The 17,975-nt window shown below is 47.0% G+C and overlaps 1 protein-coding gene across 1 annotated transcript in view; it reads left to right on the plus strand.

Annotated features, from left to right (window-relative positions):
- The first annotated feature begins 48 nt into the window (after positions 1-48).
- CACNA1A (calcium voltage-gated channel subunit alpha1 A) overlaps positions 49-17,975 on the plus strand; it is a 285,317-nt gene continuing 267,390 nt past the window's right edge. Inside the window, exon 1 of the mRNA XM_007954375.1 lies at positions 49-341. Coding sequence (XP_007952566.1) covers positions 49-341 — 293 coding nt within the window. The remainder of the gene's footprint in view (positions 342-17,975) is intronic.

The raw sequence follows: 17,975 nt of genomic DNA on the forward strand, positions 1-17,975 counted from the left end.
CCGCAGCGCCCGCCGCAGCGTAACCCGGAGCCCTTTGCTCTTTGCAGAATGGCCCGCTTCGGAGACGAGATGCCGGCCCGCTACGGCGGAGGAGGCTCCGGGGCAGCCGCCGGGGTGGTCGTGGGCGCCGGCGGCGGGCGAGGCGCCGGGGGCAGCCGGCAGGGCGGGCAGCCCGGGGCGCAAAGGATGTACAAGCAGTCCATGGCGCAGAGAGCGCGGACCATGGCCCTCTACAACCCCATCCCCGTCCGACAGAGCTGCCTCACGGTCAACCGGTCTCTGTTCCTCTTCAGCGAGGACAGCGTGGTGAGAAAATACGCCAAAAAGATCACCGAATGGCCATATCCTTTGCCCGAGCCCCGCGGCGCCTCCCCCTCCTCGCCGCCTCCCTCTTCCCGGCGGGGAGAGACCGGGGGCTGATGGGAGGTGGGGGGTCTTCCAGGGGCTGCGAGAGGGGGCACCGGGAGGAGTGCGAGCTCTCTGCACCCGAGCTGGGGTGATGTGGAGGCTGGGGGGTGAGGGCAGCCCTCCGAAGGACCGGGTCCAGAATGAGGGCTGGGCCTGGGGTCGGTGGGGCCTTGGCGAGGGTTTCGGAGCCAGTTCCGGAGGCTTAGAGTTCTCCCGAGCCAGCTGGGACTGGGCCTGGGTCTGGGCGCTTCTGACCAGGGCAGGGGGACCACGGAGGCCTTGGCCGGTCGCCTGGGCCACCCCTCACCCGGAAGAAACGGGCGCCTCTGGGAACCGGAGCCCAGTCCCAGCGCCCGGCCTCCCTAACCTGCCTTCCCCAGGAGGGGCCGCGCTCTCAGGCAGGGAGCTGGGAGGCTGGCAGGCGAAGAGCTTGTGGGCACCGTGTGGGCTTCACCATTGCCCAGACCAGATTTCGGTGGCCTGCGGCCCCCATCTGGGGAGCAAGTGGAGGCCTGGGGGCACTTACTCTCCCCCACGTCTGCAGGCCCCTTTTCCCACTGCTAAATAGGGACCTCATCATCTTCTGGGGTGTAGTGCAGATTGCCGTTTGTCCTACCTGGGCCCCTGGCCTGCAACACCCAGCTTGGGCTATTTCCATAAGAAGAGAGGGACGAGAATATGAGGTCCCAGGTCCTTCCCAGGGTGGAGGGTCCAGCTGTGGGCTGGATTCTGCTTCTCCCACCCCAGGGAGCCGGGAGGGGACACCGGAGACTCAGCCCCACGCGGACAGACCATCTCTGGCAGGTAAACGCCTTTTTTTTTTTTTTTTTTTCCCCAAATAATCAAAGATGCAGGGGAGAAAAGTGAAGACCACATTTTCTTTCCTGAAATTCTATCAAAATGCAGAACCCATTGTGTTTCCTTTACATCCCTGCCTGCTTGAAATAAACCTTGAGTGCTTAACATCTGTTGAGATGTAAGCAGGCAGGGTAGGTGACTACTTGGGCTTTCTGTTGGTTATCTAAGCATGACCCAGATTCAAATGGGGGGGGGGACTTGCCTGCTTCCGGGGCTGACTGGCCACCATGCCCTGCTCAGATGTACAGGCTTTCCCCTGGGTCCCCACTGGATGCCATTAGTGTGAGAATGAGTGGCTGAGGGGCCCCTGGGGCTCAGCACAGAGTCCCCCACCCTTTCTGTGTTCAGTGTTGACTGTTGCAGTCTCAGCTGGGCTGGGGCCCTGGGCAGTCCTGGTGCTGTTTTTTGGGGAGAGGAGCTGTGGGACCACTTCTAGGGAGACTCAAGGTAGAACCAGGTTTTTGGCTTCTGGATACTGAGATTGGAATGGGGCCTCTGAGGTTTTGGAGTGTTGTTTTACTTTGAGGGTGGTCAAAATGAAGAGGTTCGGCAGAGATCCCTTTGGGGACGTGTCAGCTAACCATGGTGTCATCTCGAGTGATGCCTAAGGCAGAGCCTTTGGTCTTGGCCTCCTAAGTTCCAGCCTCTTGAGAAAGATTCTGCTGGTCCTCAAATGAGCAGTTCCTTCCCACACCAGGTCTCTTGAAGTGCTCAGGGATGGGGGAGGTGGATGTGCTCTGTCCACTTCCCGCCCCCAGGGTGAATGGGGCAGGCTTGGAGGTGTCAGTGTGTGCACCCTCATAGCTTCAGGGGTCCAGGAGGGCCTTACCGAGCTGACAGTTGTCTATGTTGGAGATGATTGCCTTCTGGAACCTGGATATGGAGTCTTCTAGGGGAAAGAAAGGATATGGGGAGATCCTGTGGTGTCCTTAGCTCACCCTGGTCCAGCCTGGCTCCTGCAGCTCCAAGGCTGGCATGGAGGAAGGGATTGCAGGACCCCCTCAGAAGGAGGGATGGTGGGGGGATGCAGGTGAATGGAGCGTACATTGGAAGCCTCGGGCTTGGCTTTGGTGAGCTCCCTGAAAGCGTTCTTGATAGCTTTGAGATGAGTTTGTGCATTTTGCTCTCTGCAGACAGTTTTGTCTCTTTGGCCGGAGGTAGCAAGCACATTTTACAGCCCTACTCTGGAACGGAAGGCCCCTCTCCATCTGTCACCAAGCAGGGTCATCCAGGACTGGGCTTTCTCTGGGGGAGATGAGGGCAAGGGCAGGGGCCCTGGAAGTTGGATAAGAGTATTCAAGGCAAGGAGATGGAGGTTGTTGGTAGACATTGAGGAACATCAAAAGCACTAGTGAGCCCAAAGCCTGGGTGGACACACTGAGGAGTCAGGGGAGGAGCAGAGTGTGGACTTCTTTATTCAAACACTTCTACCATTTAGAAATTTTTTGAAAAATGTGTTTAAGTATTGATTTTGAACTTTTAGAATAAAGTCTCACCTATGTGCAGGACAGCTCACAAGTTGGGTGGAGCTTAATAAATTTTCATGAAGTGAACACCCCTGTGAAACTGACACCCAGATCAAGAAACAGAAGGTAACCAGCTCTCCGGTACCCCATCCTGTCCCTTCCCAGTCATTCCCTCCCAGTAAGGGTAACCAGTAGCCTGACTTCCAGCCTGACAAATTAGTTTGGCCTCTTCTTGAGCTTTGTATTCATGGAGTCATACAGTTCATTCTTTTATGTCTAGCTCCTTTGACTCAACATTATGTCTGTGACTTCATCCATGTTGCTGTGAGTACTTGGAGGTAGTTTCTTCTCATGGCTGTGTAGTGTCTTATTATGTGACTCTGCCAGCATTTATGTTTCCAGTCAACTGCTGATGAGCAAATGGGTGGTCTCCAGTGTATACTCTTGGAAGCATTCTTGGACATGTCTTTTGATGAACTTTTGTTACTTTAGCGTTTCCCTTGGAGTGGAGTTGCCCTGCCACTTTTTGAGGCACCTGTGATGGGACTTGTGTTTGGAAACAATGTTCCGTAAGGGTTGCAGTGTGATAATGAAAAGTAGCTTCCTCACTGTCTCAGGGAGGAAGAGTTAAGGTTGCTTGAATTTGACTGTATGCTCATAGGATCTGAGAGTGTTGCTTCCAAATGTACATTCTCACATGGTAGGCAGTGGTGTACGGTCCGGTCTCTGTCCCTCTCTCTCTCTCTCTCTCTCTCTCTCTCACACACACACACACACACACACTTTTCTTGGCCTCTGTGATGCCTGCCCTTTCTGCCCCCCAACAGCTCACACTTGGAGCCACCATGAGAAGTAAGGCTTCTCATTCATTTTCTTTTTTTCTCTCTTCCTAAGAAAACCCAACTGGAAGTCTTTGACATTCACAGATACATGGCTGCCCTTTTCTCCTGGACCCTCCCCGGCAGCAAGTCGTTCTGACCACACACCCTGGTTCCGTGTTTTCGTTGATTGGAAGTTTGATTTTAAATTTCACCATGATGGGCTCTGATGGCTTTTAAAGAGCTCAGATCTGTCAGCTCAATAAGCCATAGCTGTCAATCTTCCCAGCGCCCCTGGATGGTGCAGATGGTTAACTGCTGGGCTACTAACTGAAGGGCTGATGGTTCGAACCTACCCAGGGGCACCTTAAGGAAAGGCCTTACGGAAAGGCCTATGATCTGCTTCCAAAAAGTCACAGCCATGAAAACCCTGTGCAGCACAGCTCTGCTCTGCACACGAGGGATCGCTGGGAGTTAGAATGGACTCATGGCAACTAACTTGGGTTGTTGTTTTTGGGTCAGCCTTCCTGGAACCCCCCCACCCCCCCGAACTTAATGCCACTCTTCTCTTGATGCTCTATCTAGCACTGAGGCATGCATCCCCTTCCCTCCCTGCTGAAGCCAGCAGATCCTCCACTGATGTGTGCAGGGATCTGGGCCTTTGCAAGAACCACAGGAACTGTGGACACGGGTCTGGGTGTCTCATGCTCAAGTTTCCTGAACCCCTTTCATCCACATTTACAGGAATCCCCATAAGAAGCCCACTGTCACACTGACATCAGGTAACCTGGTCATGTTTGCCAATGTTTGACCCCCCCAAAACTTTTTTAATGGAAGGCTCTTTTTTTAAAAAAAAAAGTGTTCTGCGTGGGCAGTGGAGAGAGACCTGGGAGAAGCGGGGTTCTGTTATCAGACTCTTAACCTGTGTCAAAATGTAAACTGCTTACTTGTAGGTACCACTGTAGAGGGTGGAGTGGTCCAGGATTCATATAGACCTTCTAGTAGATCAGCGTGGTTGGTAATTCCAGAAGAGCAAAATCCTGGGAAGTAGGAATTAGCTAAGGAGCCCTGGTGGCACAGTAGTTGAAGTACTCGGCAGCTAACTGAAAGGTTGATGGTTTGAACCCACCAGCTGTTCTGCAGGAGAAAACTGGGACAGTCTGCTTTTGGAAAGGTTACAGCCTTGGAAACCCTATGGGACAATTTTCCTCTGTCTTATATAGGGTCAGTATGAGTTAGAATTGACTTGATGGAAGTGGGTTTGTCTTTCTTTTCTTTTCTTTTCTTTTTTTCAATAGAGTCAGTATGAGTTGGAATTGACTTGACAGCAGTGGGTTTTAAGAATTAGCTTGGCTTTTTCCCTTGGGATTTTCTTCTACAAGGGCACAGTCTCTCTCCCACACTTGCAAAACCCAGAGTGCTCTGAAAACTGAAAGTTGTTTCTGAGTTCATGTCGGAAGAAAACCTGGTCTGATCAGACCCAAGATTGTTTATAGTCTTGAAATCATTTGGTGTGAATTTTGGTATGTTTTGCTGCAGAAACGTGAAATATGTTTGAATGTGGGATGGTGTTGCACCCCCACGAGAAATGGTATGGTTGCATGGTCGGGCTTCTCCACCTCAAGTGGGCATGGCACTTGCCTGGGGGTCTTGTTAAAATGGTGATTCTGGTCCTGCAGGTCTGGGGTAGGGCCTGAGACTCTGCTTTTCAACAAGCCCCTTGGGATTGTCGATTCAGCTGCCCCACGGGCCCCACTTGGAGTCTCCAGGTTATATCAGAGAAACATGTTACCTTTTCTTTTTTTAAAATCAGGTTTGTTAAGGTATAATTCACATATAGCAAAATTCACCCTTTTTAGTATACAGTTCTGAGTTTTGACAAATGTGTACCATTGTGTAACCACCAACCAAATCAAGATATAGAACAGTTCCATCACCCTAGAATATTCCCTAGTGTCCTTATGAGTCAGCCCCTTCCCCAGCCTCCAGCTCCTGGCAACCATCAGTCTGTTCTCCACCCCTGTAATTTGGCCTTTTCCAGAGGCCTGATCAATGGAATCATACACTATATAGCCTTTGGAGTGGTTTCTTTCACTTAGTGCAATGCCTTTGTGATTCATTCATGTTGCCACATGTATCAATAGTTCATCTTTTTTTCACTGCTGAGTAATATTCCAAGGTGTGCAAGGGAAGGACCACTGTCTATTCATCCATTTCTTAGCTAAAGAATGCTAAGCTGTTTCCAATTTGGGAGGTTATAACTAGAACTGCTAAAAACACATGTGGGCAGGATTTGGGGGGACTTTGGGAGCCAGAGTTTCATTTCCCGTGAGTAAGTTTCTAGGAGTGAGACCCCTGGGTTGTGTGGTAGGTGTATGCTTGACTTTCTGAGAGACTGCTTTCCAAAGTGACTGCCATGTTGCGTTCCCACCTTTCTTATTTTCTGAAAGCCCCAAGTGCTGAGCTTCAGAGCACATCTGGCCTCATGGGTTTAAGAGGAGAGGTTGTGGCTTGTAGAAGGTGGTGGAAGTGGTAGCATCAGTTGCCAGTCAGAGATGGGGAAAACTGCGGATGTTGTTTGTGGCTGTGTGTCTGTGCTGTTTGATGTGTGGCAAGAGAAGGGGAATCTCTGGCATGGGGTATATTGGTTCTGCCACTGCTCACCAATAAAAAGCCAGAAGAGCCACCCATCTCCCTATTCCCTCCTGTACCCCCACCACACAGGCCTGACCCTTCAGCCACCCCATATGTAGGTTCAGTGAGTGAGATAAGTATTTCTCATCACCCTGTTGTCAAATTATATAGCTATCTGCTTCCGTAATGATTACAGCCTTGGAAACCTTATGGGGCAGTTCTACTCTGTCCTGTGGGGTCACTATGAGTTGGAATGATCTGGATGGCACAAAACAACAACAACAGTATACCATATGATCTACCCTTGGGCGATGTTTTAGGTTTTCTGCATGCTTTATGAGATGAGGGTGTGTGTTCATGAGGTTGTCAGACCAGAGAAGGTTCCTGAAAGGTTAGTGCTTGAGAAGTTGGGGAGCAGCTGCCTCTTGAGAGGGAAGTCTTCCTTCAGGGACGTGGGGATGTCTTTTGAATCTTTTGGGCTTATGTCCCCCTTTACTGTTGCCCCCGTTAGCAAGCCCAGAATGCACTCTCTGTAACAGAAGCCCCCACCAAGACGGTGAACTGTCCCAAGATGGTCAGCTTCCAAGAGCGCTGCAGTCAGGCACTTCTGAGAACTGGCTCAGCTTCTGGGGAAGGGGCCAGTCCCCTGTCCTGAAAAGTGGCCCAGTTGGGGAGTGCTCCAGATACCAGGCAGAGGGTTGGTGTGAGCCGCTTACCAGTCTGGCCACTTGGGCCTCGAGTCTCAGTTTCCTTACTGGCTCCCTGAGAATATTGCTTCTGACAGCATCTTCCAAAGAAGGTTCCAGGAGGATCAGTGGGATCACACGTGGAACACACTCGGCTCAGTGTCTGGCATGGAGAAAGCCCCAAAATACATTTGCCATAATACCGCAGAATAAGTTCTTTTCCAATTTTCCTTTTTGGAGCCTTTGGCTGGAAAGAAGGCTCTGAAGCAGGGAGCAGGGGCCAAGGGCTCTCAATGACCAGCCAGCATGGATTTATTAATTTGAAATGAAACTTTTGGCTATTTCCCGTTGTTCGTTTTCTCTGGAAGCTTTAAGGAGAAAAACATTCATGCCCATTTGACCCATTTTTCTATTCCCTTAGGTCTTAGATAACATTAATTCTCTTCCTCTCCCTTGGTCCCTCCCTCTGTGGGTGACAAGGTGAGGGAGTCTTAGAGTGTATAATTATCTTTCCCACTACCCCGCCACCCCTGGACAGAAGCCTCAGACCCAAGTGTCCATTGTGAACTCAACAGCAGAAGAGAAACTTGCTCAGATTTGGGGTTAGAATTTGTTCCCCTGGCCCCCACCTCTTGTCAATCTTTTTTTCTTGAGAAGTTGAGTAGCAGCTACCTCTTAACAGTAAAGTCTTCCTTCAAGGACTTCGTAGCATCTTGGGTGCTTGGAAGGAGCTCTGGTAACTCAGTGGTTAAGGTCTGTCCTGTAGGGTTGCTATGAGTTAGAATTGAATTGCTGCCAGCGGGTTTGCTTTTTGATGCTTAGGGCTTACGTTCCTCTTTGCTGTCACCCCATTATGAGCCCAGGATGCACTCACAACAGTGGAAGGCTCCACTGGGAAGATTCATTGTACTCTTCCTGAGAGAATAGAGAATTAATGTTCCAGAAGCAGGGACCAGTGGGCTCACCAACTTGGGTTTGGGAAGCCATCAGGCATTAGCCTTGTCCAGGTTGTGTGATCATTCATCCCAGTTTTCCTGCGACTGCCCCAGTTTAAGCCCTGAAAGTCCCACATCCCAGGAAAACCCCTCAGTCCTGGGCAGACTGGGACAATCAATCACCCTAGCTGTGGGTTCTCATCATAAAACCCCAGAAAGGAGAGAGAAACAAGAGATGGTGCCTGGGAAAGGTGAGGACTGGCAGCTTTTTCTTTCCAAAAAGCTGAGACTTTTTGTTTGAATCAATTCTTCTTTTAGAAACTGCCTTTAAGGCAGCTAATGCAAGCAAGATCCCGACCATGGAACAAAATTTCCCAGTTAACTCTGGATCAGATTGTGTTGTCTCTCTCAGGCCAGAGATGGTTTTATCTTCGGTTCAGATTGGTTCAGCTTTGGGTCTCCTTGAAGGTGCTTGGTGCTTAGATTGGGCCTGGAATCAGGACACCCGTCTCCCCTGCCAACAGCTGAATAGCACAAGAGGCCAGATCCCATGGGAGAAAATGATGAAGTCACTCACATGGCCTGTGTATGAAAAAGTATAATTTATAAAATTGTTGAAGTATTTTTATGCAAGCAGAGTTTGCAGGAGGATTCATAAGTCTTGAAGTTATCTTTTCATTCTTGTGACTATATTGACTGATTTGTCTTAGACAAGATGTGGGTACAGATCTAGAACTTGCTTGGTGGCAAGTTACAGCATCCTGACCTTCAAGAACTAGTGTCAAGACCTGCCATGTTCTTTCATCCCATTGACCTTGGTTCTTTTCTTTAGTAGGAATAGGGGGGAGGGGGATGTGTGGCTCTGCCAACTTCATGCTCGTGGAGACGTTTTACAGCAAGAGCACCAGGCATGGAGATTGAAAGGAAGAAGAAAAGATAGGTAGGGGAGGGGATATTGGTAAAGGCCAAGGGTACAGGGTTTGGGGACAGATGACCCTGGCTGCAAATCTGAGCTCCAGCTCATAGGAGCAGAGCTTCAGTCTCCTCATCTGGAAAATGGGAATGGTAAGGTTCGGCAATCCTACTTCCATAGTGATACTGCCTCGGAAACCCAAGGAGGGGTCGCTATGAGTCGGGGCCGACTCGACGGCACATAACAACAACAACAACAACAACAAGTCCTACTTCCAGTGAGTTATGTGGGGGACATCCAGAGTCATCAACTCCATAGAGCAGAAGGGAGATTAGTGGTTGCCTGGGGCTTTAGGAAAGGGAAAATGTAGGGGGGGTGACTGCCTAATGGGTACAGGGTGATGAAAATGTTCTGGAACTACACAGAAGTGATGGTTGCATTGTGAGTATACTAAATGCCACTGATAGTAAATTTTATGTGCATTTTACTACAATAAAAAGCGAGAGAGATTGTGCATAGAAAGCATGTACAGGTATAATCAGTCTAAAGTGGGATTGACTGCTTTAGACTCCATGAGGGTAGGGACTAGGTTGGTGGTATTCCCCACTCCAGTCCTGTGCCTGGAACACGTGGGGGTTGGACACCCAGTTGTGGGGTGTGTTTTGGTGCTTTGGGTTAGCAGAGGATGGCATTAGTCATAATTCTTGGTTCATGACACACTCTCAACATTGTGTCTCCTTGAGCTTATTTCTATTTGTTTATTTATTGTAAGATTATATGGAACCCCTGGGGAGCCACCACTTAAGTCAAGAACGAGAACAAGGTCCTTGATGTCACCCAACACTAAGGCAGAGGTTCTCACACACACAGGCACACAGTTAGCACCACCTGGAAGGTGGTTTAAGCACAGGTGGCTAGACCTCACCCCGTCTCTGATTCAGGAGGTTTGGGGTAGAGTCTGAAAATATGTGTTAGAAACATAACAAGTTCCCAGGTGGTGCTGATGCTGCTGCTAGTGCAGGAAACACACGTTGAGAACCACTGAACTAGGATATAGCCCATAACTTATTTTCACCTGTGGTTTCAGAGCCTGCCTTTCCTCCTTTCCCACCCCCTCCCGTTCCCTAAAAGGCAACAATTTTGCTGAGTTGTGTATCTTCTTCTTTTATTATCTCTTTTAATTTTATCATGCATTTATATAAGCCTTAACCATATAAAAGAGCCCTGGTGGCATAGGGGAGCTCTAGTGGTGTAATGCCTAAGGCATTTGACTGCTAACCAGAAGGCTGGCAGTTCAAACCCACCAGCCACTCCTCAGAAGGAAGGTTGGGCAATCTACTTCCGTAGTGATACCACCTCAGAAACCCAAGGAGGGGCCGCTATGAGTCAGATGTGACTCGGTGGCAGTGAGTTTTTTGTTGTTGTTGTTGTTTCGGTGGCATAGGGGTTGAGTGCTTGGCTGCTAACTGAAAGGTCAGCAGTTCGAACCCATGTTCATTCCACAGGAGAAAGATGTGGCAGACTGCTTTCATAAAGACTTACAGCCTTGGAAACCTTGTGAGGCAGTTCTGCTCTGTCCTGTAGGGTCACTATGAGTCAGAATGACCTCAATGGTAATAGATTTGGTTTTTGTTTGATTTTAACCATATAAATTTAACTTTCCTGGCTTCCAGGCATTTCAGAAGGGATTGTGTACTGCTGGTGGTTGTGAGGATGGCACAGGCCCGGGCAGTATTTCATTCTTTTGTACATTGGGTCTCTATGAGTCAGAACAGACTCAATGGCACCCAACAACTACAACAGTGTAATGTAGGTACTCTTTTGAGATGTAGACTTGCTTTAGAAACAGTGTGTTTCTAAGATTCATCTTTGCTTTTATGTGTAGCTGGAGGTTACTTATTTTTCTCTACTGTGTAATACTGCATTCTATGATGTTACAACAAATTATCCATTTTCCTGGGTGATAGACATTTGGGATGTTTCCAGTTTTTTTGCATTATGAACAGTGCTTCTGTGATGAATAAATAATTTTGAATGAATGAATTCAAGGTGTTAAATTTAGTCTGTGTACTTGAGAGTCTAGCTTCAGCAGAGATGAGATTCATCAGCATCTATGGTGTACCAGCCGTCTGATAGGCTAAGCCATTTCACAGTCAACTCTTCATTCTCAGGAAGGACTGGGTCAGCCAGAGAGCCCCTGTTGCTACTTGTCTTCTGGAAATCAGACTGCTGGCTTAGACAATGGCAATTGAGATAATTTAGAGAAGAAATATGGCAGAGTGGTTGTGAACATGCAGTCACATGCCTGGGGTTCAGCTCTGCTAGTAACTGGTTGTGTAGCCTTAAGTAACTTTCTGCGTCAGTTTCCCAGTCTGTGCAGTTGAGGACTCTAGTATTACTTACCTCAGATTAAATGAATAAATACATGTAATGCCTAAAATGGTGCCTGGCACTTAGTAAGAACTTATATATGTGTGGATGGATGGATGGATGGATGGATGGACAGACAGATGAACAGATGAGAGGAAGGGTGGCATCTATACTGTTAACCCATTCTCTTGGATGGTCAACTCAACAATAATTGCCCCAATACATAAGCCAAGGGGCAAAAATATTACAGGGTCATGTTGATTGTCAACACTGAAATTCCACAAGTCCAAGGTCCAAGCAGACTTTTCCCTGTGTCTTAGCAGTCATTTTGCATGTTCTTAATCAACTTCTCTCCCATTCCCTACTCCCCACTGAGGCCATGCCATACTCTCTCCAATCTACTCACAGCTACTCCTGCCTCTAAGCATATCCCAACTTACTGACTTTGCCTTCTACCTAAAAGCACCATTTTTGAGGACATCAAATACTTTAAAATAGCAAGACTAGGCCAGTTTCCATGAGGACCCTACAAGGACTTTGAACATTTAGGCCCTGTACAAAGTGGAATAAACAAAAATGTTTACAGACTTGAATTATCTTTAGAAGAGTTATCAGAATGTAAATTTTTAGCAGTTTGATCTTTACTAATCACCATGCAACCTTTTAAGATATGGACCATGTTTGTGATTTAGAGGGGAGGGAGAGACATTGCACATAGTTAGTGTTGAATGGATGGGTAGGTGGATGAGTGATTGAATGTGATAAAGGAAGGATGGATAGATATTGAATGGATGGGTAATTGGCTGGGTGGGTGAATGAATGAATAGATGGATGAGTCAATGGGCAGATGACAGAATCAGAGGGCGAAAATGGATGACTGGATGGGTGAGTCGGTGGATGGGTGAGTGGCTGGTCAAATGGGTGGGTGGATGGGTGGGATGTTAGATATAAGTGTGTATGGAAAGGTGGTTTTGTGTTTGAGTCTCTCTGATCATTGATGTTCTTACTGACTTGGGAATGATTGAGCCTCTCTGCTTACTACTCTAGTTGTGCCTTTTCCATTATCAAGTGAACCTTGTGTACTTTTCTGAAAATCAGTAAGACTGCATGTTTATGTCTTGTCTCTCTAATGAGAAAGCTTCTTGAGGGTCAAACCAAAACCAAACTCACTGCCTTCAAGTTGATTCTGACTCGTAGTGACCCCCTTTGGGTTTCCAAGATGTTAAATATTTACGGAAGTAGATCGCCCCATCTTCCCTCCATAGAGCAGCTGGTAGGTTTGAACCACTAGTCTTCTGGTTAGCAGTCAAATGCCACCAGAGCATCTTGAGGGTAGGGGACTGTGATTTAACTTGCTCACATCCCCCAAGAGTCTCTCCACTCCTTTATGATAAGTATTTGTTAGTTGAGCCATGGTGAGGAAAACAATGTTGTTGACGATTCTTAAAATTCTGGAGGCACTTGGCTGTGTTTGTTTCAGCACTGAGACTAGAAGTGGAATTCCTTGGATTTTGTCCCACCAATGGATAGAATAGGAGCTCTGGTAGCATAGTGCCTAAGGTACTTGACTGCTAACCAGAAGGCTGGCAGTTCAAACCCACCAGCCATTCCTCGGAAGGAAGATGGGGCAATCTACTTCCGTAGTGATACTGCCTCGGAAACCCAAGGAGGGGTCGCTATGAGTCGGGTCTGACTCGACGGCACATGACAACAACAACAACAATGGATAGAATAATATATAGTGGTGGGCTGGTGAACTATGTCTTCCAAAGAGAGAGATAAGAACATTCAAGAAGAGATGTGCCTTAGGTCCTTACCTACTGTCCAGAGATTATAGATCTAACAGATCACTGATAACATCTCTCCTGCTCTGTTACAAATTTTGAAAGGCCAAGGATGTCCCAGTCTCCACCCTCAACACCGAAGTATTCAGGCCCACGATCACTGCAACTTCTACTTCCCTACCTCTGTCCTGCCAAGATAGTTATTCTCAAATTTAATCGTACTTACAAACTACTAGAGTTGCTTGTTTAAAATTGTTTAAAAGTCAAATCCCTGTTATCTACCCCCAAAGTCAGTCTAGGGAAGGTCCCAAGTATCTGATTTTTCTGAGTACCTCACGTATCTTGATGAGAGATACTCTCCTAGGTGAGTGGTACAGGAGCAGAGACGCAGCTTAACTGGTTGGCTATCGGGTCCTTGGTACAATTTCTGACACATAGCAGGCACTAAGTAGTAAATGTTTGTTGAATGAATATAGGAAACTAACTTGAAATAGTATTTAAATATGCAATAATAATAATAATAATAATAAACCTCACTGCTAACAAGTCAGATCTGACTCATAGTGACCCCTCCTTGGCTTTCCAAAGCAGTATCTCTACAGAATTAGATTGCCCAACCTTCTTTCTGAGGAGTGGCTGGTGGGTTTGAACTGCCAGCCTTCTGGTTAGCAGTCAATGCCTTAGGCACTACACCACCAGAGCTCCAGATACGCGATATAGTCATGTAATACATATAGTATTACAAGTAATACGTGTGTTAAATACAGTCATCCATCAAAGCACCTAGTATGGGTTGAATTCATTCATTCACTGAGTAAGATAATTATTAAGCCCCTACTGGATGCCAGACACTAGGTTAAATACTGTGCCACATGGTGTGGGGAAATGAGGACATTTTAAACATAGTTGTTTCCCTAAAGGCACTTTCAATCTAGCAATGGAAGGAATAACGTGTCTATGTGTATTTAGTGATAATTGGTGACGTAGAGTGATGAGGAAGCTATTTGGAGCAGGTGATCAGGGAGGGGACATTGGGACAGAGACCGGAACAAAGCAGGTGTCCTTTCTGGCTTCTGTTTTCCATAGGTCTCGTCTCCTGTTCCCCACCACTTCCACTCTGTCCGAGCCCCACTGGCCCTTTTTGATTCCCATCCAGCTTATTTGTCTCTCAGGACGTTTGTGCTGTTTCCCCTGCTTGCGTCACTGTTCCCCCAGACCATCCCACAGCTGGTTCCTTCCTTTTGGTTAGTTCTCAGCACAAATATTGCCTTCAGCTCTTTCCTCTGAATATATCGAATACCTGAAGAACAAAGAGGAACATGAAATATAAGTATATTCTCCAATTCAGAAAGACTCTTTGGAGACCTTTTAATGTATTTCATTCCATGCCATTTTATGGTTAAAAAGATAGATTTTCCTTGTTTTAAGAAATGGGGATCATACCATATGATCAGTGTTCTAAACTGCCCTTTCTTCAGGTAATATCGTATTAGGAACATTATTCCATGTCACGAGGTATCCTTGGAAATTTATCAGGGCTATGATGTATAGTTGGACAGGTTGTGTGCTGCAAAAAGGTGTCATATCTCACATCAAATGCATCATAGAACTGTATATTTAGTATTTCAGTTTCCCAGCTGATAGAACCTGAAGTATCTCATTCTAGCAAAATGAAGATATTATGACAATTTTCTGACAGATGGACCTAACAACTTGAGAAAGGGGCGTCTTGTTTAAATTCACACAGTTGTGCTGTATGGGTTGGCGACAACCCCAGAAAAGACTGTTGTTAAAATCTGATGAATGTTCCACTTTATGGATGTGTCATACTTCATCTAATCATCTTCAGTTGTTCGTTTGTTTTATCATTATAAATAATACTGTAGTGAACATCTTGGTGCCCAAATCTCTGTCCAAGGTCCTGATTATATCCAGAATCAAATTTCTTATCTATGTAGGGATGCTCCAAGTATTGAGACTGTTGCTACCATTTTCCTAGGATTTGTGAAAGGGATTCAGAGAGCTGGTGACTGATTTATTCAGGAAGTTGATGACAATGTACAGGAAAAGAACCATGCATTAGTTTGGAATTTTTTCCTGGGCTGCAGGTAAATCAGTGCTTTTGAACTTGGAAAAAGTTTGTCCCCCAGAGGGCATTTAGCAATGTCTGTAGATATTTTTGGGGAGTTCTTGTGGCATAGTGCCTAAGGCATTTGACTGCTAACCAGAAGGCTAGTGGTCCAAACCCACCAGCCATTCCTTGGAATGAAGACTGGGCAATCTACTTCGATAGAGATATCACCTCAGAAACCCAAGGTGGGGTCTCTGTGAGTTGGAATCAACTCGATGGCAGTGAGTTTGGTGGGTTGTTTTTTTTTTGGTAGATATTTTTGATTTTCACGAATGGGAAGGTGCTACTGGCATCTAGTGAGTAGAAACCAAGGATGCTGCAAACATCCTAAAATAAACAGGACAGCCCCCACAACAAAGAATTATCCAGCCCAAGTTGTCAGTAGTGCTGAGATTGAGAAATCCTCATGCAAAAGATGTCACAGGTTTCTTAGAGGGAAGTGGGTGGCTTTAGGGTTTTGGGGTGACTTAAGTTGAATTTACAGTTTCTCTTCCTAGCTGGGTGTCAGAGCCAGCTTTCTGTGAACTTTAGATCCCACACGATCAGCAACAGGCTTGCTACTGACAGATTCGTTGATGTAAATATAGATGAGTGTATAGAGGGAAGACTCAGCCGGAGTTAGAAAATGTTAGTATGAAAGCTGCCATGGCCTCCCCTTCTCCCTCCTCCTTCTGTTGCCTGGTTTATAAATCGTGCCTCACTTTCCTTGGGCTTCTGGCATCGTTGGTGCTCCTGGTGTAGACTCGATGGTTCTGTTCCCTTCGTCCCCACCCAGGGCTGGCCTTGGGCATGGATGGGTGAAGGGCCCCCCTTCGGGCCAGGTTAGTTTAATGATGTGACAGGGAGAGGAATGCATTCATTCATTCACTCATTCATGATGCTATTGAGCACCTACTATATGTCAGGTGAGGGGAGTAGCTGAGGATGGGGGAGAGATGGGGCAGTGAGGTGACTGAGGGTAGATTGTGTAGGGCCCTGGGGGTTAGGTGAGGACTATGTTTTACTCCAAGGGAAATGTCATAATCACTGCCATTTTTTTGCTGGTATACTGACATTTTGGGTTTTTTGTTTGTTTTTCCATAACAATTTTTTTTTTTTTGTAAATGACAAAAATGTCATTTTTTGTATATGTTCTATGACCTGCTGTTTTTATGTGAGTACTAGCCTGGTGGTGATGAACCTCCATGTAATAAGGTCGTCACACAGGTCTGTGACTATTTCCTTAGGGCAGGTTCCTGGAGATGGCCTTGCTAGGTCACAGGTCAGGCTCTTAGTCCACATTGGCAGGGACGGAGCACATGTGCCCTCATACATTCTGAGATCCCCTTTCCTTGACCCCAGGGCCAGCTGGGTTTTACATCTTCACCAGTGACGTGAGTGAAGGACAGAAGCCTGTTGCTATATGATGTGCATTTCTTTAGTTACTGAGCACATGGGACATTTTCCAGATGCATGCAGCTGTTTGTATTTCCTTTGTGACTCCCCCCACCCCCATCATGCCCTTTGCCTAACTTTCTCTCGGGACATGCTTCAAAGTTGTCTTGTGAGGGACTGGGCCAGGTGAGGACTGGCTTTATAGAAACTGAGGGTTCTGTGGACCTCTGTTGGCTTGAGGCAGTACAGTGCAGGGGTTAGGAGAGAGAGCTACAGAAACAGGCTGCCTGGGTCTGAGTCCCAGCTTGGCTTTTTTCCAGCCATGTCATCCTGGGTGAGTCATATGAGCCTGCTGGGCCTCATGTCCTGTCTGTAAAATGGGGTTAATAGTAACACCCACCTCATGAGGTTGTTGTAAGACTCAGGGAGCACTTAGAACAGTGCCTGGCATATAGCAGGTGCTGAATAAGAACTTGCAAGATCTACTTCTAAAAAACCAGCCATTGGAAACTCCATGGAGCACACTTATAAGTGACGCACGCGGGGTCACCATGAGTCAAGAGTTGACTCAGTGGCACCTGAAAAAAGAAAAATGATCAGGGGTGAGGCATTAGGCCCATAGAGTGTGTGTGTTTGTGCTGAAAATCCCTTTGTTTGGAGGCACATTAGTTGCTGCATGGTATAGAGTCAGCTCCCCAAGCCTGAGTACTGGCTGTGCCTCTTCTCACCAATGAAACAACCCCTTACCCCCAACACACCTGATGAAAAGCACTGGACCATGGTCCAGGTTCACAATGGGGTTGTAGGAGTTTCCTTTCCATGGGCCCTGCCCTCGTTCTTGTCCAGATTTCATTCCAACTCCTGTACAGCAGGAGGTGCTATGTCCAGGCCTGGCATTTTGGAGAAGAGTTATAATACTGTCTGCCTTTGGGAGAATGGTCCTAATAATGGTAGCTCCCCGGGTGGTACAAACAGTTAGCACACTCAGCTGCTAACTGAGAAGTTGGAGATTTGAATCCGCCCAGAGATGCCTGATGACCTACTTCTGAAGAATCCACATTGAAAACCCTCGAGAGCACGGTTCTACTCTGACACAGGTGTGCCCACCATCAGTTGGAATCAACTCGATGGCACTGGTTGGTCTTCCCTCTCTATGGAGCGTGAGGAGCCCACCGATTGAGAACCACTTTTGCCAACTTGACCTTCACAGCAGCAGCCCCAGGAGCTCAATGGGTTGATTATTTATTATAATTTATTTCCTGTTGTTGTTGAAGATATACACAGCAGAGTGTAACACCAATTCAACAATTAGTGCTTGTGCAATTCAGTGACTACAGTCTTCAAGTTGTCCAGCCATTCTCACCCTCCTCCATAATAATGGAGCTATTCCTCCATTAACATAAGCTCACTGCCCCCTAAGTTTCCTGTCTGATCTTTTGAGTTACTGTTGTCCCTTTGATCCCATATAGACACATCTTAAAAGAGCACAATGTTCCAGTGAAGGCAAACAGGGGTATATGGACGGATAGATAGGTGGACAGGCTAAACAATTAGGTATGTCTAAATGGGGAGTGTATCCAAGATCATATATAGGGTTG

This window comes from Orycteropus afer, unplaced genomic scaffold, assembly GCF_000298275.1.
Source record: "Orycteropus afer afer isolate SDZICR_OR568_19922 unplaced genomic scaffold, OryAfe1.0 scaffold00460, whole genome shotgun sequence".
In the NCBI taxonomy this organism is placed as follows: Eukaryota; Metazoa; Chordata; class Mammalia; order Tubulidentata; family Orycteropodidae; genus Orycteropus; species Orycteropus afer.